Genomic DNA, 25072 nt, shown 5'->3' on the forward strand with positions numbered 1-25072 from the left:
CGTGCTCCAAGTTATCATTACTAAGGTAGAGAAAGGAAGCCAAGATTGGGGTGCAGGGGTGCCGTCACACCCCTTAAAGCCGGGTCCAATGCACCTGCTGCACTTTTTATAATTACGCCCTGCTCCCGTCAAATACTGACGGCGCTAGCAATCACATTTTTGCTGCTTTCATCGTTGGCAAGGGGGTGCCTACGAAAGGGCCGAAGTCCGTAACAGGAGGGGAGTTGTCTTTTAACTATTAATTTTAGAACGCTTTTGCCCCGCCTAACCACTGCTCACAAAGGTATTTTGGTGTTTTTTTATTCTCTGCCCCCTTACTTTTCAAATGGTTTACTCGGTACGCTATTCCAGTAGTAAACAGAAACGCACTTTTATTTTCTTCGGCATTTTTGCATGTGCTAGAGGTAGATTTCCGAGTCAGATGTTCTTCGTTCGCGGAAGGCAAATTATGCAATTTTAAAGTATTTATCTATTTTTTGCTGTTTATTCAGATCGAACTCGAGCGTAGGTCATTGGGGCGCTTTCCATTAGTGCCAGTTTACATTACACAAAGTCAGATTAATGTCTGTAGTAATGTTTAATGGTAATAAATGGTATTAAATTAACGCGCGAACCGTCGGACCTGTTGGGACCTGTGCTGCTCATACATAACCCGCTACGAAAAAACACTGACTGGGTGTGTTCAGGTGCGTCACAGGCAATATGGAGGGTCTCCCGTATGCCCTGATGTCCTACAACGACGGCGTCGATGGCTTTCCGAAGCAATTCGAAGAGATAGTGAAACAGCACTTCAGAATTGTCTACTGCGAAGAATTTTTCAAGAACAAAGAGGAATTTGCAGCTCAAATTCAGGCAGTGCTGATGTGGTGGAGGAAGCCACAGCTGGATCGAGAACTCCTGCAGATTCTGCCCAACCTGAAGGCAGTCGCAAGCCAAGGCGCTGGAGTAGAGCACCTGGACCTGCAGCTGATTGCTAGCTTCGGGGTGAAAGTCGCCAACACCCCACATGTGGGAGATGACGCCACTGCAGACATGGCTATGGCCTTAATGCTGGTGTCTGCAAAGCACATTGTAGAAGGTAAGGAAATACTGTCTCTAGGAATGTCATCACTGAGGTGAGCAAAGTCGTTAACGCAAAAGCAAAGTTTCTGTTTATTGGCCATTTGCAGAGTTTACTGATTTTCCTACATTTATGGCCTGTTGTTATTTTTGCCTCAAGCTGGCAAATTTCCTTATACGTTCCACTTAGCTCTGAAAATGCATAGGCTCTTTTATCGCAGGTTACATTTAAAAATCAATTTGTTAGTGACCTTGAAACTGGATGGGTGTTTGCAATCTCTTTAACTAAAAACAACTTAAAATTGACAGAAATGTCTGAATTTGAACGCGAAAAAAAGATAGGTGGCAAATGTTGCCAAACGCAAGTTGTAAACATTGGGGCAGATTTATGTTAACTGGCGCATCCCCAGGGATGCGCCAGTTAACGTGTGCCACAGTGCGCCACAGCTCCGCCACCCATGGTGCAAAAACGGCACAGATGCTTGACGCATCTGTGCCGGAAATGTGGCGCATTGCTGGAGTTGCGTCGCAAGCGCGACGCAGCTCCAGCAAGGCTCGGGGGTACACCATCTGCACAATGCTGCGTCAAGACCTACGCCTGCTTCAAGCAGGCGCAGGGTTTTGAAGCAGCATTGCCCTGAAAGTGACTGAGTGAAATCTCATAGATTTCACTCAGCCACTTTCAGGAGGCGTTCCTGCGCAGGAACGCCCCCCCCTGCGCAGGAACGCCTCCTTATGGCGCAGTGCTTTACAACGTGACGCATCTCCTAGATGCGTCACGTTGTAAATAGGGCGCATTGTTTGCGCCGCAGTTGCGTCAAATAAAGTGACGCAATTGCGGCGCAAAGAGGCGCAACGGCCTCATAAATCTGCCCCTTTGTATTCATCAGATTTAAAGAAAATTCGCCAGAGAAAATCTTTACATTCTCCGAGACATCACTCAAATTCTGACCCCAGATAAAAAACAGAATGATGTAGTCCACAACGGATTACAATGATATAAGAAATGGAAGTCTGTAATATAGCCTCATGACCTGCTGCTTAGGGCTATGCCGTTTGTTAAAGTCTGTCTCTATACCTGAGTTATAGGACCGAACCGCAAGTGCCTTTGACCGCTTTCCAGAGGTACCACTGAGAATGTCAGGGGACACCTGGTATTTTCCCAAAACAAAGTTATATACAAAGTATTACTCCTTGTAGAGAAACCAATTCTCATAAGCCCTCAAGTAAGTCGGGGAAGTTCCGTACCCCGTCCTCCTCAGTCCTATCTTCTTTGGTACACTATCTTCACAAAGGATTTACTTATGCAACCGTTTTGTATGACAGATTGACACTAAAGGCCTCATTAGGATGTCGGGCTGACCAACACTGACAGGCCATTGATGGTGGTCTGCCCGACATCCAGAGGAAAGGTCCGACTGATCCAGCGGCGTACCAACAACAGATACTCCACTACCAAATACTCATGTGGGCCCATAAACACACACAGTTGAGTAAACCGCTGGTGTCAAAGTTTATGTTTTCCCACAATTCAAGATTCGTTATTTCTTAATTTTAACTAATCTTTCACAGATCAAAAGGTTCTTTCCTCGGGTCGATGGACAATTAGTAGAACTAGATGGTGAAGATTAACACACACTTATTCATTTACAGTAAATAACCACAGACTCTGGAAGTTTTAAAACCATTTATCCACATCAAATTCATGTGAACCATCTCAAATACACAGTGCATTCACCATCATTCTTAGGAGAGAAAAATTAAATTTATTATTCAACAAACACATACTTGGGACTCATGGAGTGATAAATGCTCAGAAAGGGAGAGGACAGAGAGAAAAGCACATCTGCAAATAACGCAAAATTTTAATTACCAAGAATGGTGTGAAGATAAACCCCCTAGCCAAAGGGCTGGTAAGGGTCCCCCGGGAAAGATCAGACAACAAAGACTTCAGGACAGGATTCAGGACAGGAAAGATGACCTCTCTAAATACCGACGGTTGCGTTGCACCCCTCCCTGACACTCTCTTCCTCCTCGAGATTCTTCCGTGATCTTCTTATCTAACCCAATTAAATTAGGATAGAAGGTACTGCATTCGGCTTCTTCATCAGCATCTCACAGCATCTCTCCCAGCATCAGTATCTCCCACTACACAGACAGCATCCTGAGCTCCTCAAATCTTCATCTATTGTGCTAACTAACTAACTAAAGCTATTTCAATTATTATACCTTTTGTTCCTCATGTTCCACCCATTAAAGTTTCAATATCGTAAAAAATCGAAATGTAATTGGTCAGGCAAGGGGGGGGAAGATCATCACACCATGATTACATGTCACCAAATTCAGTTAAACCATTGTTTGCAAATCCATCCCCTTAATTTTGATGAATAATATTATTTCCCACCCGCATTCACATTTCATCTGTAACATTTGTTAAAAATCTAACGTGTAGGTCTATTCCGTTGAACTTTTCACCGTCCGTTCGGATCACTGTCAAAATATCGACTTGCCAAAATATCGAGGTAAAAATATAGAATGCCAGAATATCGACTTCCTATCTACAAACAGGTAAGTACAAAAATATCAATTCCAAAATATCGATATGAAAAAATAAAGACAGTCAAAATATCGAATTTTTTAAATATCTTAAAAGTAATTTAAAAGTAATATAATAATAAATATAATTAATTTAAACATATTTAAAATACTTAAATAAACTTAAATAATAAATAATTAATGTAACTTTAAAAATTTTTTTTTTTTAAAACATATATTACCTACTGGCGGTCGCCAGTAGGTATATATAGTTAGGATTTTTTCTCTATGGGACTCTTGAAAATTCTATGTCTAATAACTTTGGTGTTTGTGGACGGAATCGGCTGACATTTTCAGGACAATGGCACATTTTGTTTCTGAGCAGCCCCTGAAAATTTGGGGGGATTTCGTCAAGGGGGGGCCGAGAAAAAAGGGGGGTCCCAAAATGCGTTTTTCCCATTAATTTTTCCATAGGGCGTTTGGCCTCACTTTTAGCTTGAACGGCTGAATGGATTTGCACGAAACTTGGCAAAATTGTAGGAACTGTTAGCCCGATGTGCCTTTGCTGGGTCTCAATATATATGCTCCAGTGGATTTTGAGAAATTAACATTTTAAAAAACAGATATATCTGTGACAGCGTCCCGGGTAGCGCTCTGGTTCGCGAACTTGTCGCGTAACGGAGCTTTGCGAAGCGAAGCTGATTGGCTCTCCGGTGTCTGTCAACATTCTAAACAGTCCGGAGCGGCCGCCATCTTGTCTCTCGGTAGGATCGAGAGAAAAGAGGAGGAGAAAAACGAAGGGGGAATTTAATGAAAGGGGGCAAGGTAGACCCCTCTTGACCCACTAGGAATGATGTTGGGGTTAATAAAGGGTCCCGTGGGAAAAAAAAAAAATTGATTTTTCACGGTAGAAGCGCTTCCCGGTTCGTGAACAGGTAGCGAAACGGGAATTCGCCATTTTGTATTTCGTTTTAATTAAATTACAGGGTATTATGGGGTACGGGAGACGTATCCTGACCCTTTATGTTTTCTGAGGGTGGCTGAGGAGGCTCATATATGTTGATACATGTCTTCCAGCGGCTGCGCGTGAGCGTTTTTTTTTTTTTGCTGCGTGACGTCTGTTAACGTTCGATTCGAAGGAAATCAGGAAGTATTGACCGCCATTTTGTCACTGCGAGTAAATATTTTGTTAAAAATAATTGTTATAAATTAATCCGTATTGATAAACATTGTCTGCGCCATCTTGCCTTTTTTCCAATGCCACAATTTTGTCGTGCACGGCAGCCATTTTAGATGCCTTGACCAGACCCACTCTCTGCACGTCGCCGATCCTCAGCATGGCTCCCCACCCTCGCAAGCATCTCCCCCACGCACTGGTCACCCCCGCTCTCTCTCTCATGCATGGGCCATAAACCTCCCCCCATCTGCGCTGTTCTTCCCTGAGAACGATTTAGAAAAGGGGGTGGTGAATGACAGAGTGTCTGAGTTAAGCAGACCACTCTTACCCAGTCCAAAGATCAGGGCTTGATCCATCACCGTTATTTATCTCACTGCCCCATCCCAGCTCAGAACCTGGCTATATGCAAATCAGTCTGTCCCTGGCCCAGTGCATCATGGGAACAGGGCAGACTAAACTACCAAGCCAATTCTTCACCAGAAAGGAGACAAGCTACCGGGGACCGGTTTCTGGCATTTCAGCCTTCTTCGGCCCGGCTTGCTTGAATCCTGATGGAGCAGTGAGAAAGGGACTCATGTCTGAGTATACCCTGCCACACCTACAGTGGCCAAAAACGATTTAGAAAAGGGGGGTGGTGATGAACAGAGTGTCTGAGTTAAGCAGACCACTCTTACCCAGTCCAAAGATCAGGGCTTGATCCATCACCGTTATTTATCTCACTGCCCCATCCCAGCTCAGAACCTGGCTATATGCAAATCAGTCTGTCCCTGGCCCCGTGCATCATGGGAACAGGGCAGACTAAACTACCAAGCCAATTCTTCACCAGAAAGGAGACAAGCTACCGGGGACCGGTTTCTGGCATTTCAGCCTTCTTTGGCCCGGTTTGCTTGAATCCTGATGGAGCAGTGAGAAAGGGACTCATGTCTGAGTATACCCTGCCACACCTACAGTGGCCAAAAACGATTTAGAAAAGGGGGTGGTGATGAACAGAGTGTCTGAGTTAAGCAGACCACTCTTACCCAGTCCAAAGATCAGGGCTTGATCCATCACCGTTATTTATCTCACTGCCCCATCCCAGCTCAGAACCTGGCTATATGCAAATCAGTCTGTCCCTGGCCCAGTGCATCATTGGAACAGGGCAGACTAAACTACCAAGCCAATTCTTCACCAGAAAGGAGACAAGCTACCGGGGACCGGTTTCTGGCATTTCAGCCTTCTTCGGCCCGGCTTGCTTGAATCCTGATGGAGCAGTGAGAAAGGGACTCATGTCTGAGTATACCCTGCCACACCTACAGTGGCCAAAAACGATTTAGAAAAGGGGGTGGTGATGAACAGAGTGTCTGAGTTAAGCAGACCACTCTTACCCAGTCCAAAGATCAGGGCTTGATCCATCACCGTTATTTATCTCACTGCCCCATCCCAGCTCAGAACCTGGCTATATGCAAATCAGTCTGTCCCCGGCCCAGTGCATCATGGGAACAGGGCAGACTAAACTACCAAGCCAATTCTTCACCAGAAAGGAGACAAGCTACCGCGGACCGGTTTCTGGCATTTCAGCCTTCTTCGGCCCGGCTTGCTTGAATCCTGATGGAGCAGTGAGAAAGGGACTCATGTCTGAGTATACCCTGCCACACCTACAGTGGCCAAAAACGATTTAGAAAAGGGGGTGGTGATGAACAGAGTGTCTGAGTTAAGCAGACCACTCTTACCCAGTCCAAAGATCAGGGCTTGATCCATCACCGTTATTTATCTCACTGCCCCATCCCAGCTCAGAACCTGGCTATATGCAAATCAGTCTGTCCCTGGCCCAGTGCATCATGGGAACAGGGCAGACTAAACTACCAAGCCAATTCTTCACCAGAAAGGAGACAAGCTACCGGGGACCGGTTTCTGGCATTTCAGCCTTCTTCGGCCCGGCTTGCTTGAATCCTGATGGAGCAGTGAGAAAGGGACTCATGTCTGAGTATACCCTGCCACACCTACAGTGGCCAAAAACGATTTAGAAAAGGGGGTGGTGATGAACAGAGTGTCTGAGTTAAGCAGACCACTCTTACCCAGTCCAAAGATCAGGGCTTGATCCATCACCGTTATTTATCTCACTGCCCCATCCCAGCTCAGAACCTGGCTATATGCAAATCAGTCTGTCCCTGGCCCAGTGCATCATGGGAACAGGGCAGACTAAACTACCAAGCCAATTCTTCACCAGAAAGGAGACAAGCTACCGGGGACCGGTTTCTGGCATTTCAGCCTTCTTCGGCCCGGCTTGCTTGAATCCTGATGGAGCAGTGAGAAAGGGACTCATGTCTGAGTATACCCTGCCACACCTACAGTGGCCAAAAACGATTTAGAAAAGGGGGTGGTGATGAACAGAGTGTCTGAGTTAAGCAGACCACTCTTACCCAGTCCAAAGATCAGGGCTTGATCCATCACCGTTATTTATCTCACTGCCCCATCCCAGCTCAGAACCTGGCTATATGCAAATCAGTCTGTCCCTGGCCCAGTGCATCATGGGAACAGGGCAGACTAAACTACCAAGCCAATTCTTCAACAGAAAGGAGACAAGCTACCGGGGACCGGTTTCTGGCATTTCAGCCTTCTTCGGCCCGGCTTGCTTGAATCCTGATGGAGCAGTGAGAAAGGGACTCATGTCTGAGTATACCCTGCCACACCTACAGTGGCCAAAAACGATTTAGAAAAGGGGGTGGTGATGAACAGAGTGTCTGAGTTAAGCAGACCACTCTTACCCAGTCCAAAGATCAGGGCTTGATCCATCACCGTTATTTATCTCACTGCCCCATCCCAGCTCAGAACCTGGCTATATGCAAATCAGTCTGTCCCTGGCCCAGTGCATCATGGGAACAGGGCAGACTAAACTACCTAGCCAATTCTTCACCAGAAAGGAGACAAGCTACCGGGGACCGGTTTCTGGCATTTCAGCCTTCTTCGGCCCGGCTTGCTTGAATCCTGATGGAGCAGTGAGAAAGGGACTCATGTCTGAGTATACCCTGCCACACCTACAGTGGCCAAAAACGATTTAGAAAAGGGGGTGGTGATGAACAGAGTGTCTGAGTTAAGCAGACCACTCTTACCCAGTCCAAAGATCAGGGCTTGATCCATCACCGTTATTTATCTCACTGCCCCATCCCAGCTCAGAACCTGGCTATATGCAAATCAGTCTGTCCCTGGCCCAGTGCATCATGGGAACAGGGCAGACTAAACTACCAAGCCAATTCTTCACCAGAAAGGAGACAAGCTTCCGGGGACCGGTTTCTGGCATTTCAGCCTTCTTCGGCCCGGCTTGCTTGAATCCTGATGGAGCAGTGAGAAAGGGACTCATGTCTGAGTATACCCTGCCACACCTACAGTGGCCAAAAACGATTTAGAATTGGCTTTTGTAGTTTGGTTTGCCCTGTTCCCATCATGCACTGGGACAGGAACAGACTAATTTGCATACAGCGAGGTTCTGAAACTGGGATGGTGCAGTGAGCTAAAAAACGGTGTAGGATCTAGCCCTGATCTCTTGACTGGGTGAGAGCTTTCTGCTTAATTCAGAGACTCTGTCCCTCACCACCCCTTGTTGTAAATATTTTTGTCCACCCTAAGCGTGGAAGGGTATTCTCAGATGTGAGACCCTTGCTCATTGCACCATCAGGATTCAAGCAAACCGGGCCGAAGACGGCTGTAATGCCAGAAACCGGTCCCCGGGAGCTTGTTTCCTTCCCAGTGTAAGAATTGGCTTTTGTAGTTTGGTTTGCCCTGTTCCCATCATGCACTGGGACAGGAACAGACTAATTTGCATACAGCCAGGTTCTGAAACTGGGATGGTGCAGTGAGCTAAAAAACGGTGTAGGATCTAGCCCTGATCTCTTGACTGGGTGAGAGCTTTCTGCTTAATTCAGAGACTCTGTCCCTCACCACCCCTTGTTGTAAATATTTTTGTCCACCCTAAGCGTGGAAGGGTATTCTCAGATGTGAGACCCTTGCTCATTGCACCATCAGGATTCAAGCAAACCGGGCCGAAGACGGCTGTAATGCCAGAAACCGGTCCCCGGGAGCTTGTTTCCTTCCCAGTGTAAGAATTGGCTTTTGTAGTTTGGTTTGCCCTGTTCCCATCATGCACTTGGACAGGAACAGACTAATTTGCATACAGCCAGGTTCTGAAACTGGGATGGTGCAGTGAGCTAAAAAACGGTGTAGGATCTAGCCCTGATCTCTTGACTGGGTGAGAGCATTCTGCTTAATTCAGAGACTCTGTCCCTCACCACCCCTTGTTGTAAATATTTTTGTCCACCCCAAGCGTGGAAGGGTATTTTCAGATGTGAGACCCTTGCTCATTGCACCATCAGGATTCAAGCAAACCGGGCCGAAGACGGCTGTAATGCCAGAAACTGGTCCCCGGGAGCTTGTTTCCTTCCCAGTGTAAGAATTGGCTTTTGTAGTTTGGTTTGCCCTGTTCCCATCATGCACTGGGACAGGAACAGACTAATTTGCATACAGCCAGGTTCTGAAACTGGGATGGTGCAGTGAGCTAAAAAACGGTGTAGGATCTAGCCCTGATCTCTTGACTGGGTGAGAGCTTTCTGCTTAATTCAGAGACTCTGTCCCTCACCACCCCTTGTTGTAAATATTTTTGTCCACCCTAAGCGTGGAAGGGTATTCTCAGATGTGAGACCTTTGCTCATTGCACCATCAGGATTCAAGCAAACCGGGCCGAAGACGGCTGTAATGCCAGAAACCGGTCCCCGGGAGCTTGTTTCCTTCCCAGTGTAAGAATTGGCTTTTGTAGTTTGGTTTGCCCTGTTCCCATCATGCACTGGGACAGGAACAGACTAATTTGCATACAGCCAGGTTCTGAAACTGGGATGGTGCAGTGAGCTAAAAAACGGTGTAGGATCTAGCCCTGATCTCTTGACTGGGTGAGAGCTTTCTGCTTAATTCAGAGACTCTGTCCCTCACCACCCCTTGTTGTAAATATTTTTGTCCACCCTAAGCGTGGAAGGGTATTCTCAGATGTGAGACCCTTGCTCATTGCACCATCAGGATTCAAGCAAACCGGGCCGAAGACGGCTGTAATGCCAGAAACCGGTCCCCGGGAGCTTGTTTCCTTCCCATTGTAAGAATTGGCTTTTGTAGTTTGGTTTGCCCTGTTCCCATCATGCACTGGGACAGGAACAGACTAATTTGCATACAGCCAGGTTCTGAAACTGGGATGGTGCAGTGAGCTAAAAAACGGTGTAGGATCTAGCCCTGATCTCTTGACTGGGTGAGAGCTTTCTGCTTACTTCAGAGACTCTGTCCCTCACCACCCCTTGTTGTAAATATTTTTGTCCACCCTAAGCGTGGAAGGGTATTCTCAGATGTGAGACCCTTGCTCATTGCACCATCAGGATTCAAGCAAACCGGGCCGAAGACGGCTGTAATGCCAGAAACCGGTCCCCGGGAGCTTGTTTCCTTCCCAGTGTAAGAATTGGCTTTTGTAGTTTGGTTTGCCCTGTTCCCATCATGCACTGGGACAGGAACAGACTAATTTGCATACAGCCAGGTTCTGAAACTGGGATGGTGCAGTGAGATAAAAAACGGTGTAGGATCTAGCCCTGATCTCTTGACTGGGTGAGAGCTTTCTGCTTAATTCAGAGACTCTGTCCCTCACCACCCGTTGTTGTAAATATTTTTGTCCACCCTAAGCGTGGAAGGGTATTCTCAGATGTGAGACCCTTGCTCATTGCACCATCAGGATTCAAGCAAACCGGGCCGAAGACGGCTGTAATGCCAGAAACCGGTCCCCGGGAGCTTGTTTCCTTCCCAGTGTAAGAATTGGCTTTTGTAGTTTGGTTTGCCCTGTTCCCATCATGCACTGGGACAGGAACAGACTAATTTGCATACAGCCAGGTTCTGAAACTGGGATGGTGCAGTGAGCTAAAAAACGGTGTAGGATCTAGCCCTGATCTCTTGACTGGGTGAGAGCTTTCTGCTTAATTCAGAGACTCTGTCCCTCACCACCCCTTGTTGTAAATATTTTTGTCCACCCTAAGCGTGGAAGGGTATTCTCAGATGTGAGACCCTTGCTCATTGCACCGTCAGGATTCAAGCAAACCGGGCCGAAGACGGCTGTAATGCCAGAAACCGGTCCCCGGGAGCTTGTTTCCTTCCCAGTGTAAGAATTGGCTTTTGTAGTTTGGTTTGCCCTGTTCCCATCATGCACTGGGACAGGAACAGACTAATTTGCATACAGCCAGGTTCTGAAACTGGGATGGTGCAGTGAGCTAAAAAACAGTGTAGGATCTAGCCCTGATCTCTTGACTGGGTGAGAGCTTTCTGCTTAATTCAGAGACTCTGTCCCTCACCACCCCTTGTTGTAAACATTTTTGTCCACCCTAAGCGTGGAAGGGTATTCTCAGATGTGAGACCCTTGCTCATTGCACCATCAGGATTCAAGCAAACCGGGCCGAAGACGGCTGTAATGCCAGAAACCGGTCCCCGGGAGCTTGTTTCCTTCCCAGTGTAAGAATTGGCTTTTGTAGTTTGGTTTGCCCTGTTCCCTTCATGCACTGGGACAGGAACAGACTAATTTGCATACAGCCAGGTTCTGAAACTGGGATGGTGCAGTGAGCTAAAAAACGGTGTAGGATCTAGCCCTGATCTCTTGACTGGGTGAGAGCTTTCTGCTTAATTCAGAGACTCTGTCCCTCACCACCCCTTGTTGTAAATATTTTTGTCCACCCTAAGCGTGGAAGGGTATTCTCAGATGTGAGACCCTTGCTCATTGCACCATCAGGATTCAAGCAAACCGGGCCGAAGACGGCTGTAATGCCAGAAACCGGTCCCCGGGAGCTTGTTTCCTTCCCAGTGTAAGAATTGGCTTTTGTAGTTTGGTTTGCCCTGTTCCCATCATGCACTGGGACAGGAACAGACTAATTTGCATACAGCCAGGTTCTGAAACTGGGATGGTGCAGTGAGCTAAAAAACGGTGTAGGATCTAGCCCTGATCTCTTGACTGGGTGAGAGCTTTCTGCTTAATTCAGAGACTCTGTCCCTCATCACCCCTTGTTGTAAATATTTTTGTCCACCCTAAGCGTGGAAGGGTATTCTCAGATGTGAGACCCTTGCTCATTGCACCATCAGGATTCAAGCAAACCGGGCCGAATACGGCTGTAATGCCAGAAACCGGTCCCCGGGAGCTTGTTTCCTTCCCAGTGTAAGAATTGGCTTTTGTAGTTTGGTTTGCCCTGTTCCCATCATGCACTGGGACAGGAACAGACTAATTTGCATACAGCCAGGTTCTGAAACTGGGATGGTGCAGTGAGCTAAAAAACGGTGTAGGATCTAGCCCTGATCTCTTGACTGGGTGAGAGCTTTCTGCTTAATTCAGAGACTCTGTCCCTCACCACCCCTTGTTGTAAATATGTTCTTCCCTGAGAATCACACCCTGTGCCCGCCCGACACCTCCCTTTCACCTAGCCGTGCGGATGTAGTTTATGGCCCCAACTTTAAAGAATCACCCCTGTTCAAAGGAGTTACAGTAGATCAAGGCCCCCACCTCATGAGATCCGTCACAGCACACGCGTTCCTACTATCTGATAACCATCCTGTATTGTGATTGGGGAGGGAATTCTCTCTGTGAGGGTGTGTGGGACCGAGCCTGAAGCGGAAGATTCCAGGGATGCCTCTTTGTACATGAAAGTTTTTACAATTATGTGTCACATTAAAAATATATAGCACTCCAGCAAAGTAGTAGGATTATAAAACTTTAATAACTTATAAATATATACAACGCAACAAAAACAGTAAACACATTAAAAAATGTTTTTGAAAAAGAAGCAACAATGGTCAGTAGCTGTCTTTTGTGCGAATAGTCCCAAGGCAGCACAACGTGCTGAGTTCTGGACGGCACCCAGGTAATGTCACCTGGGTGCCGCACTGGTTTTTGGTATCCTACAATGCTGCTCCGAAAAACGGCGTTGGGCGCCCCGGGGGTGGGGGGGGGGGAGGCCTCGTCAGTAGCGGTCTGTTGTGCGAATAGTCCCAAGGCAGCAGAACGCGCTGAGATGTGGATGGCATCCAGGTGATGTCCAGTAAGTTGCCGCACTGGTTTTGGTATCCTACAATGCTGCTCCGAAAAACGGCATGGGGCGCCCCGGGGAGGGGGGCGGGGGGAGGCGGCATGAACGGGCCTCCCCAGGTGGAGGCTCGTCTGCTGTAGTGGGGCGCCCCTTTACCGTTTCAGTTGCCATTCCGCCCGCTTTTGGTACACTGTGCCAAAATCCGCCATTCAGCTGAGTTGCGCCCACTCTTGCGGTGCAGCGATAGGCGGCTGCCACAGGACTCTCAAAAAATTTGGGCCTGGTCCACTAAAATGGCCCTGGGACACCTTGGAACTCGGACGCTTGTCTGCTAGGGCTTGGGCCCCATTCTCGAAAGCGTCCCCTCAGCCTTGAAGATTCTACAAAAGTCTTGGGGGCCCCCGACTCCCGCAGGCTTCCGGTGGGGAGCGGCTGTCATGATTGCTTGTGGAATGGCCACGACGGAGCTACGAGATGGTGGTGCTCTCATGCTGACGCCAGCTTCAGTCTGAAACATCCAGAAACACTGTAGACTATCAATTCGATGAGTTCCGGTGGAGCTCCAACGTGACCCGGTAGGGAAGAACTTGCCTTCCCCTTTTTTGAGTGATGGTTCTTGTTGCCTGTCCCTTCTGTTGTCATCTAACAGAACCTTTTTGGATTGCCCAGTGAGAAAAAGAAAGGTGGGGCTTTCATCGTTTGGGAAAAAAAAATGTTTTAATCCAATGAAAAGTGTTATTTTTAGGTCATATGATCAAGCCTTCCATCATTAGGAAACCAAAAGTAAAATGAACCAATGAAAAGTTTTAAAAACAAGTCACATGACCTGTTATGCGGCTTTGGGCTATAAAAAGCCAAAAAAATCCGTTGACCCGTGAGGCGGCGTCAGTAGCGGACCGATGTGCGAATAGGCCGAAGGCAGCACAATGCGCCGAGATCCGGATGGCACCGGGGTGGTGTCCAGCAAGTTGCCGCACTGGTGTGGCCATCCTACAATGCTGCGCCGAAAGTCGCCGTGGGGTGCCCTGTTGGCCTGTGAGGTGGTGTCAGTAAGTGGGGGCTGTTTGAGGATCTGACTGCATTGGAAAGCAATGGGATGCGGTGCCTCGCCCCCAAGATGGAGGCTTCTCGGCTGCAGTGGGGCGCCCCTTGGTGTTTCACTCGCTATCCAGCTGAGTTGCGTCCGCACTTGCGGCTACAGTAGGCCGAAGGCAGCACAACGCGCCGAGATCTGGATGGCACCGAGGTGGTGTCCAGCAAGTTGCCGTACTGGTGTGGCCATCCTACAATGCTGCGGGGGGGGGGAGGCGGCGCAAATGAGCCTCTCCCGCCTCTCCAGGTGGAGGCACTTCATCTGCAGTGGGGCGCCGTCTAGCTGAGTTTCGCCCGCTCTTGCTGCTACAGCGATAGGCGGCTGCAACAGGACTCTCAAAATGGCGGCCTGTCTTTGGATTTGGGCCTGGTCCACTAAAATGGCCCTGGGACACCTTGGAACTCGGACGCTCAAATTGTTTTCCTTTCCTCCACATGCAAAAAAGGTAAATGCCCGGTACGTTCCCTGCCTCATCTGCCACGATGTACTCTCCAGAGGAACCGAAAAAAAATATAGTTATGGTAATTATACCATGCATCGTCATATGGAGAGGTGGCACCCGATTAATTACAGTGCTGCCCAAATTCGAGATTTGGTGGATAACCCCTGACCTGCCAGTACATCCACCAATGAAGTGGCAGTGACAGCATCAGAGGCAAGGGAAACGGTTCTAAATCTTCAGAAGAACTTTGGACAAATGAAAATGACATGTTTAACTTGCGGCAAATTAATTTCATGTGGAGAGAGGAGTGTTAGTCTAATCAATAGAGCTTATGAACATCATCATAGTCGATGGTTGGTGGAGACATTTTGACTATATCCTGGACCTGCTCGGCTTCGCCCAAAATGGCGCCGGTATAAATGGGACTCGTAACTCCTTGTTGTGTACTGGTTGCCCAACCTTGATATCACGAGATACGTATGCAGTTTTGAAGCACATGGCGGGCGGGGACGAGAATTGATTGAACATTTCGACATCCCTATTGATATTAAGTTCTGATGTGTTATTGATTACTGTACTATTGAAAGTTCGAATTAACGTTACCCATGGTACTTGCCCGCAAATGTATATCTAGATAATTTTATTGTAACTGGCTTGTCGTATTTTAATTATAAAATGTACGTCCATCGATTCCGCAACTGTTAGACACCTTAGTTCTTGCAACCTAATGGCCCGCCCGTTACGTTCTTCTACAGTGTAAATGTCCCCTCATCATATACGATTCCAGTTTGCTCCGTGGCCGGCCCACGTGGTTATAGGCCCGTATTTGTATACTGACATTTTCACAATAAAGGTTTTTAAAACAAAACATGGTAGTAGTATTTACATTGGTAAAGTTTTGAATAATAGCCACTGTTTTCGAATCAGTAAAAGGCAAGTGAAATAAAGCAGTCCAATTACATGACGGTTAAAAGGTATAATACGCAGGAACGCAGTAAAAATAAATGGTCAAGGGCTGTTGTGTTTTCTACTCCTGCAACATAAAGTGATCGATAAGAATCTGATATTCATGCCTATCAGCGACTAAGACAGCAGGCCGAGCCTCTTTTGCTCAACGGTTCCCTCATGGGACGAAGAAACGCCCTTTTTCTCGAAATAGGAATATTTTACTTGCAGGACAGTTGTAAATTTCCCGGGAAAATACATTAGCCTGGAACATTGTTAGTGATAAACTGTAAATGCATCTGGGTCCTTTGCTTTACAAGTCAGAGTGAGAAAAAAAAAGGTGGGGCTTTCATCATTTGGGAAAAAAAAATGTTCGAAAGCAATAAAAAGCGTTAATTTTAGGTCATATGACCAAGCCTTTCATCATTAGAATAACAAAAGTAAAATGAACCAACGAAAAGTTTTATTAACAAGTCACATGACCTGTTATGCTTACGTTACGCGCCGCGCTCTGGATCGCTTCCGGGAAGCTGCGCCTCGCGCACCGGAGCACTTCCGGGTGCGCTAACGCGACGCGTCATATGACGCATTACGCGACAACGTAGGTCCAGAATATAGTCAAAATGTCTCCACCAACCAGCGGTCGGAACACAACCCCTTTCAGTAGTCCAAAAAGTTCTGTAAAAAAAACTTTAGGGACAGGCAACAAGAACTATCACTCAAAAAAAAAGGGGAGGGCAAGTTCTTTTCTACCGGGTCACGTTGGGGCCCCACCGGAACTGATCGAATTGGTAGTCTACAGTTTTTCTGGATGTTTCAGATTGAAGCTGGCATCAGCATGAGAGCACCCCGTGGCTACGTCGTGGCCATTCCGCGAGCAATCATGGCAGTCGCTCACCACCGGAAGTCTGCGGGAGTCGGGAGCCCCGGTGACTTTTGTCGAATCTTCAAGGCTGAGGGGACGCTTTTGGGAATGGGGTCCATGCCCTAGCAGTCAAGCGTCCGAGCTCCAAGGTGTCCCATGGCCATTTTAGTGGGCCAGGCCTAAATCCAAAGAGCCGGCCGCCATTTTGAAAGTCTTGTGGCAGCCGCCTATCGCTGCACTGCAAGAGTGGGCGCAATTCAAGTGGATGGTGGGCGAGACGCTGTAGCCGCAAGAGCGGGCGCAACTCAGCTGGTTGCGTAAAGCGCTGGGGTGTACCTGAAAAACATCTACCTGGGGAGGTGGGGGAGGCTCGTTCGCGCCGCCTCTCCCTTCTAGTGCATCCCACGCTGTTTCCTGGCGCAGGAATATATGATGGTCGGACTAGGGCACCGCAGGACGTGGCTTCAGGTCGAACGGATTGTGGGACAAGGTCCAGAATGGAAGAGTCACCAAAAGGCAAAAAGTTCCGCTTGACCCCGGGAGCCGGCCGCCTATGTCGGGGGCGATCTCAGGCCACACCAGGGCAACAAGACTTGGGGAGGGGGTCGGAGCCAAGCGCCCCCTCCAAGTCTGCGCCATCATTGACCATGTCATGAATGATGTAATATGTGACATCATCAGCAGTGGATTGCGGGTGCGCGGTATATAGTTATTGCAACTAACTATATATGCGAATTTCTATGGTTTTGTGCGAGTAAATTAAGGTTTTGTAAATGCTAATCCCTAACTATATATGGTCTATAACCTATGGTTTTTTAAGTGAATTTTCAAGGTTTTGTAAATGCTAATCCCTAACTATATATGGTCTATAACCTATGGTTTTTTCAGTGAATGTATATATATATATATACATATTATTAACAAAACATATACAATTTTTTTCCGTAGGATAGCGAGAGGGTTAAATTTACTATTCACACTCCAGAGAGAGCAACAGTAGGGAAAGTGTTGGATAGCGTAGGAGTAAAAATTACTATTCCCACTCCAGTGAGTGCAACAGTAGGGAAAGCGTTGGATAGCGTAGGGATAAAAATTACTATTCCTACTCCAGAGAGTGCAACAGTAGGGAAAGCGTTGGATAGCGTAAGGATAAAAATTACTATTCCCACTCCAGTGAGTGCAACAGTAGGGAAAGCGTTGGATAGCGTAGGGGTAAAAATTACTATTCCAACTCCAGAGAGTGCATCAGTAGGGAAAGCGTTAGATAACGTAGGGGTAAAAATTACTATTCCCACTCCAGTGAGTGCAACAGTAGGGAAAGCGTTGGATAGCGTAGAGATAAAAATTACTATTCCCACTCCAGTGCGTGCAACAGTAGGGAAAGTGTTGGATAGCGAAGGGGTAAAAATTACTATTCCAACTCCAGAGAGTGCATCAGTAGGGAAAGCGTTGGATAGCGTGGGGGTAAAAATTACTATTCCTACTCCAGAGAGTGCAACAGTAGGGTAAGCGTTGGATAGCGTTGGGGTAAAAATTACTATTCCAACTCCAGAGAGTGCAACAGTAGGGAAAGCGTTGGATAGCATAGGTGTCCCAGGGCCATTTTAGTGGGCCAGGCCTAAATCCAAAGAGCTGGCCGCCATTTTGAAAGTCTTGTGGCAGCCGCCTATCGCTGTACTGCAAGAGTGGGCGCAATTCAAGTGGATGGTGGGCGAGACGCTGTAGCCGCAAGAGCGGGCGCAACTCAGCTGGTTGCGTAAAGCGCTGGGGTGTACCTGAAAAACCTCCACCTGGGGAGGTGGGGGAGGCTCGTTCGCGCCGCCTCTCCCTTCTAGTGCATCCCACGCCGTTTCCTGGCGCAGGAATATATGATGGTCGGACTAGGGCACCGCAGGACGTGTCTTCAGGTCGAACGGATTGTGGGACAAGGTCCAGAATGGAAGAGTCACCAAAAGGCAAAAAGTTCCGCTTGACCCCGGGAGCCGGCCGCCTATGTCGGGGGCGATCTCAGGTCACACCAGGGCAACAAGACTTGGGGAGGGGGTCGGAGCCAAGCGCCCCCTCCAAGTCTGCGCCATCATTGACCATGTCATGAATGATGTAATATGTGACATCATCAGCAGTGGATTGCGGGTGCGCGATATATAGTTATTGCAACTAACTATATATGCGAATTTCTATGGTTTTGCGCGAGTAAATTAAGGTTTTGTAAATGCTAATCCCTAACTATATATGGTCTATAACCTATGGTTTTTTCAGTGAACTTTCAAGGTTTTGTAAATGCTAATCCCTAACTATATATGGTCTATAACCTATGTTTTTTCAGTGAATATATATATATATATACATATTATTAACAAAACATATACAATTTTTTTTCCGTAGGATAGCGAGAGGGTTAAATTTACTATTCACACTCCAGAGAGAGCAACAGTAGGGAAAGTGTTGGATAGCGTAGGAGTAAAAATTACTATTCCCACTCCAGTGAGTGCAACAATAGGGAAAGCGTTGGATAGCGTAGGGATAAAAATTACTATTCCTACTCCAGAGAGTGCAACAGTAGGGAAAGCGTTGGATAGCGTAAGGATAAAAATTACTATTCCCACTCCAGTGAGTGCAACAGTAGGGAAAGCGTTGGATAGCTTAGGGGTAAAAATTACTATTCCAACTCCAGAGAGTGCATCAGTAGGGAAAGCGTTGGATAGCGTAGGGGTAAAAATTACTATTCCCACTCCAGTGAGTGCAACAGTAGGGAAAGCGTTGGATAGCGTAGAGATAAAAATGACTATTCCCACTCCAGTGAGTGCAACAGTAGGGAAAGCGTTGGATAGCGTAGGGGTAAAAATTACTATTCCAACTCCAGAGAGTGCATCAGTAGGGAAAGCGTTGGATAGCGTAGGGGTAAAAATTACTATTCCCACTCCAGTGAGTGCAACAGTAGGGAAAGCGTTGGATAGCGTAGGGGTAAAAATTACTATTCCAACTCCAGAGAGTGCATCAGTAGGGAAAGCGTTGGATAGCGTAGGGGTAAAAATTACTATTCCCACTCCAGTGAGTGCAACAGTAGGGAAAGCGTTGGATAGCGTAGAGATAAAAATTACTATTCCCACTCCAGTGAGTGCAACAGTAGGGAAAGCGTTGGATAGCATAGGGGTAAAAATTACTATTCCCACTCCAGTGAGTGCAACAGTAGGGAAAGCGTTGGATAGCGTAGGGGTAAAAATTACTATTCCTACTCCAGAGAGTGCAACACTAGGGTAAGCGTTGGATAGAGTTGGGGTAAAAATTACTATTCCAACTCCAGAGAGTGCAACAGTTGGGAAAGCGTTGGATAGCATAGGGGTAAAGATTACTATTCCCACTTCAGTGAGTGCAACAGTTGGGAAAGCGTTGGATAGCGTAGGGGTCAAAATTACTATTCCCACTCCAGTGAGTGCAATAGTAGGGACAGTAAATACTTCATATATAAATATAAATAACATAAATATTAATACCAATTACCAATTGAAATATTTTACAATTTTATAAAATATATTAATTAATCAATTAAAATTACAAATAAAAATTAACTAATAATAAAAATTACCTATAATACTAATTACTTACCAATTACCAATAAATTAATTTACAATATAAATATAAATAAAAATTAGATACAAAAAATATTTAAAAAATTTAATTACTTACAATTAAATTACTTCCCAAGCTATTCCCCTATAAACACACAACCCACTACAGAAAATAATGTAATAAAAGTAACATATTTATCAATTATTCCATTACAATAAATTACAAATGACATTTTAATTAATTACCAATTAATAATTAATTCTAAATAAATATTAATAAATAAAATAACATATTTAATTAATTATAATTAAATTACTTCCCACCCTATTCCCCTATAAACCCACAACCCGCTACAGAAAATAAATTACTAAAATTAAGATATTTTAAAAGTAATCAATTAAAATTATTTACCAATTATATTTTAATTAATTACCAATTAATAATTAATTAACAATTAATTCTAAATAAATACCAATAAATAAAATAACATATTTAATTAATTATAATTAAATTACTTCCCACCCTATTCCCCTATAAACCCACAACCCGCTACAGAAAATAAATTACTAAAATTAACATATTTATCAATTAAACAATTACAATTATTTACCAATTATACTTTAATTAATTACCAATTAATAATTAATTAACAATTAATTCTAAATAAATACCAATAAATAAAATACCATATTTAATTAATTATAATTAAATTACTTCCCACCCTATTCCCCTATAAACCCACAACCCGCTACAGATTTTTTTTTACTAAAATTAACATATTTATCAATTAATTAAAATTAATGACAAATTATATTTTAATTAATTACCAATTAATAATTAATTAACAATTAATTCTAAATAAATAACAATACATAAAATAACATATTTAATTATTCATAATTAAATTACTTCCCACCCTATTCCCCTATAAACCCACAACCCGCTAAAGAATTATATTACACAAAAATAAAAAATTAATATTAACTTACCTTAAATTCGATATTTTTGTTGTCTATATTATGTCTAGTCGATATTATGTCAATTCTATATTTTTGATTCGATATTATGTCCATTCTATTCGATATTAAAATTTTCTAGTCGATATTTTGGTAGTCTAAATTATGTCTAGTCGATATTATGTCCATTCTATATTTTTTACTCAATATTATGTCTAGTCGATAATAAAAACTTGATATTTTGACTCTATACCGTCCGTTCTCAGGCTAGGACATTTTATGACCTTGACTTTTGTTCAAACTCCGACTCATCATTCCTGGTTCACTTACGGGAGACATGCGCAGCCGTCACATGACTCAGCTTTCTTCAGTAATACATGAGAGGCCCAAATGCGCACTAGTGATAAAGTCAGAAAGACACTTAAAAAAAAATGATTTCACTGTATACCACCCATCTCTACTCTAATCCCCTTTATTTATTAATACTTTCCCCACATTAGCATTAGTAAAATAGCTTGTTTTTGTTTCATCTAAGCAGGTGCCATGCACACGAGTCTTCAACACTCCATTTTAGTACCTTCTGCTCAAGCGCAAGAATTTCCCTCCAAGCGATAACTCATCATATTGCGTAGATGCAGGTGACGCATTCGCAGTAAAGATTTTCCTGTTCAAGCGGTTTTAGTCCTTCGTTCATGTTATTAACGTTAGCAAACACATAGGTAAGCTTCACTAACCCACGTATTTGTGTGGTGCGCATTAGTTATTCACAAACGTATTTAAAAACGTTAGTGAGTTAAACAAGAGGATTACTTCAAACAAGTCTCCTTTCTACGAGTCCTTGCTCCATCACGACCATCGGATTAAGATACTGTCGGTCGGAGCGCAGTGGGCAGGGGGAAAACCACCACCTCCAATAGGCTCAAGGAGCCCTTAGGGGGGTGGTCGGACAGTAATCCCTACAATGATGGTGGTGCCTGGGCAGGCACTGCAGTAGGGATAATGATGTCCACTGCCCACAGCCTGTTCATGGTGGTCCTACTGCCATGGAAAGGCTGTCAGAAGGGACTTTGGGGGCCCGTGTCAGGGCCCTGTCCCCCTTGGGTTTCTGCTATGTGGCCAGGGAGTAACATGTGGTGCCCCCCAGACATCTATGCACCGTGTGCCAGGACACAGTGGATGTTTAAAAATATGCCTTTTACTACTGTGGCTTGTCTAGAAGCCTTTTTCCGGGCTGCTGCACAAGCAACAGTAGAAAAAAGGCATGTTTCCAACTACCTACACGGCAGTCAGATCATAATATGGGGGGTGGAGTTGCCTATTACTTGTGGGCCGGTCTCCATCCCGCTACGATGGGGGTTGGACACTCGTCCGACTGCCATTGTAATGAGGCCCTTAGCTTCCATGAGTTTAACTTTTATACAGTTTAGTATCATGGAGAGCAGGAAGGTTTCATATAGCGAAAATTTCGCAGTGCTGACAGGATTTATGTTGTTTCTCAATTATTTTTTTTTTTTTTCGATGAGGCAAGTTTTGATTCTTAATCATTATTACAGCAAGTATTAACATTTAAACAGAATATCATAAATCATTTCTGCAAAATGGTTAAACCATTCTATTATCATGTAAGTAATCGCTGTTTTGTTTTCATGAAGACATTCGTTCTTTTTAAAATAAATATTTAGGAACGGAGTCAAGAAAAGAAAAGATCCATAATATGAAAAACAGTGAAAACAAGCATTGGCAATGCCAATAGGGCTAGCTGTTTTTTAAGTGCTTCTTCATTCCTTGGCGTTTTGTGCATGTTTTTGCAAGGATGATTCAGTGGCTGAAAGTGAAAATGAGTCAAAGCATAGTTGAATGCATTGGTAAGTGCATGTACTGATGGACAAGTGAGTGATTTGTTGCATAGATGAATGGATGAATTAGTGCATGGGTAATTGAGTATATGAGTTGGTGAATGAATGTGTGAATGAGTGTATTGGCAGATAGCTGGATCAATAGAAGAGTATCTGGAGGGATAACGTATGAATAAATGTATGTAAGAATGAGTAAGTAAGTGACTGCATGAATGACCTCAGCCAAACTGATGGCAGGAGGATATTCCTCACTTTCTCCACAGTTGCTCACTCACTCATTTGTCTATCCTGGCACCCAGTCACTCACCATTCTTTCATCCGCAATTACCCATTCACAGAAGTCCCCTCATTCAGTAACAAGGCTAGCCATACAACACAACCCGGCCAGAAAAACATCATGTGTTTTTCTTTACTGGAAATGCATGAAAGATACGGGACAGGATTGAAATGTGGGGCCATATGATTGGCGTTCAATACAGCACTCACTTCAAACACATCATGGTGGTATGTCTGCTTGTTGTTTCATGGCCTCGGGATTATGACTGCAATACAGCCTAGATGGCAGAGAAAAGATAAGCAAGCCATTGCTATTGAAGCCATTTTAGGAAGGTGGCTTTTCTCCCCAAAACGAGCAAATGCTGCTTAAAAAACAAGTTGTTTCCTTGATCTTTATAAATTAGTAAACACATTATAGTACTTGTCAGTTCTTTTTGAATAGATTAGTGTATTTGTATCTTCCATGTAGTATTCTTTTGACCACGAAAGGATCTTCTTGAAAAAATATGTCTGACAAATGTTATAGTGCACAATAAATCCCCTCACAAGCTGTAAGATCCTTGTCGTGTAAAGACAAACGTATGCATTTTCACTTGCCTTCCCGTTCACCACTCATGTTCTCATAGCCCTCACAAATCACTAAATCTATCAGACACAATCCAACAAGCAGTTCAATATCAAGAAGGGCAAAAGATAATTACTTTATGAATAAATATTCTTGGTAGAAATATATTTACAGGGAGTATCATCTACTGACTTTTTCTCACACACATGGTCAAGGTCACATGGTCACAAACCACTATTGTTAGACATAGGGTTGCTGGTTGGCAGAGCTATGCACCCTGGCCAAGCAGCAACCACAACCTTAGTCAGAGTAAGCCTGATACACACCCTAAATAAGCCTAGACTCAACCTCTGGTAGCTTGGCACAGAGCAGTCAGGTTTAACTTAGGCAATTTGTAAAGTATTTGTGCAACACGTTAAACAGTAAAACAGTGAAAACACCACACAAAAAGATACCACACCTGATTAGAAAAATTGAGCTTAATTGAAGGAACAAAACAATACCGAAATGACAAAAATCCAATAAGTAGAACCAGAGTTATGAATTTGTAAAGACTATGTTGAATTTTAGTGCTCAAAAGAATAAAGCCCCAACAGGGACAATCTGTTTGCGCTATTACGGGTCAAATCCACAAGTTCAGGCAAACCGCGATGGAATGTCGGTCTGATACAGGCACCAGCTTTGAGCTGATGCAAAGTACCTTAATTGCGTCATTGACTGAGCCGAGATGAAGGAAGCAAACAGGCTATGTGTCATTGTCGAACTGTAGGATGAAAGCAATGTGTTGTTGAGCCACGCAAGGTCCAGGATGTGTTGGGAATGGAGGCGATACATGGTGCAGTTGGCATTGCGATGTACTTGGTCCTCATGGCAGTGATGATGCAATGTGGTTGAAGGGGATGCCTCAGTTCTGAACGGTCCCATGGCGTTGATGCATGAAATTCTGCTGGAACAGCACTTTTTACCTACTTCCAAGGCTCCAGGACTCACAGGTGGCAGAGTCCAGGTGCTCTAGCAGGGTGGTTTGAAGTCTTTGATGTCTCTGTGATGTTTAGAACAAGAGGCAAGCCAGCAAGCCCTTGGAGTCAGTTTGGTTCCAGGTTCAAGTGGCGTGGGCCCAGTACGTATTACTCAGGTATGAAGGGCAGCAGGTCAGCATAGCAGAAAATCAGTTCTTCCAGAACAGCAGTCCAGCAGAGTGACAGTCCTTTAGCAGCACAGCTGTCCTTCTACCTGGCAGAGTATCCACAGGTCCATAAGTGCAATGAGTTGGAAGAGTCTGATCTTCAGTTCTTATAAACCAGTGGGAGAGACTTCAAAAAGGGTCTTTGAAGTCCTCCCCTCCTACCCTGGCTCCAGACTCACTACAGGGGATTAAGCAGTCCTTATGTGGGGACAGGACAACGTCTATTCAAGTGTAAACATGAGGCTGTGCTCAGCTCCTTCTTTCCATTCTGCCCAGGATGCCCATCAGGATATGGATGGCCCATCAGTTGCACCTAAGCTCCCTTCATGTGTGGCTGTCTAGAGGGAATGCACAAGGAACAGCTGTCACCCACCCCAGACGTGTTTCGGAGACAGGCAGCCGGCATACAGAGCTAAGGGCAGACAAACATCATCTTTCTAAAAGTGGCAATTTTTTACAAATTGTAATGATAAATTCAACTTTACCA

General features: G+C 45.0%; 1 protein-coding gene across 1 annotated transcript in view; it reads left to right on the forward strand.

Annotated features, from left to right (window-relative positions):
• Positions 1-349: 349 nt before the first annotated feature.
• The window catches only part of LOC147722718 (uncharacterized), a 263591-nt gene continuing 238868 nt past the window's right edge, over positions 350-25072 (forward strand). The window contains exon 1 of the mRNA XM_086965192.1: positions 350-1078. Coding sequence (XP_086821318.1) covers positions 703-1078 — 376 coding nt within the window. The 5' untranslated portion in view covers positions 350-702. The remainder of the gene's footprint in view (positions 1079-25072) is intronic.

Source organism: Lissotriton vulgaris, chromosome 4_1, assembly GCF_964263255.1.
Source record: "Lissotriton vulgaris chromosome 4_1, aLisVul1.2, whole genome shotgun sequence".
NCBI lineage: Eukaryota > Metazoa > Chordata > Amphibia > Caudata > Salamandridae > Lissotriton > Lissotriton vulgaris.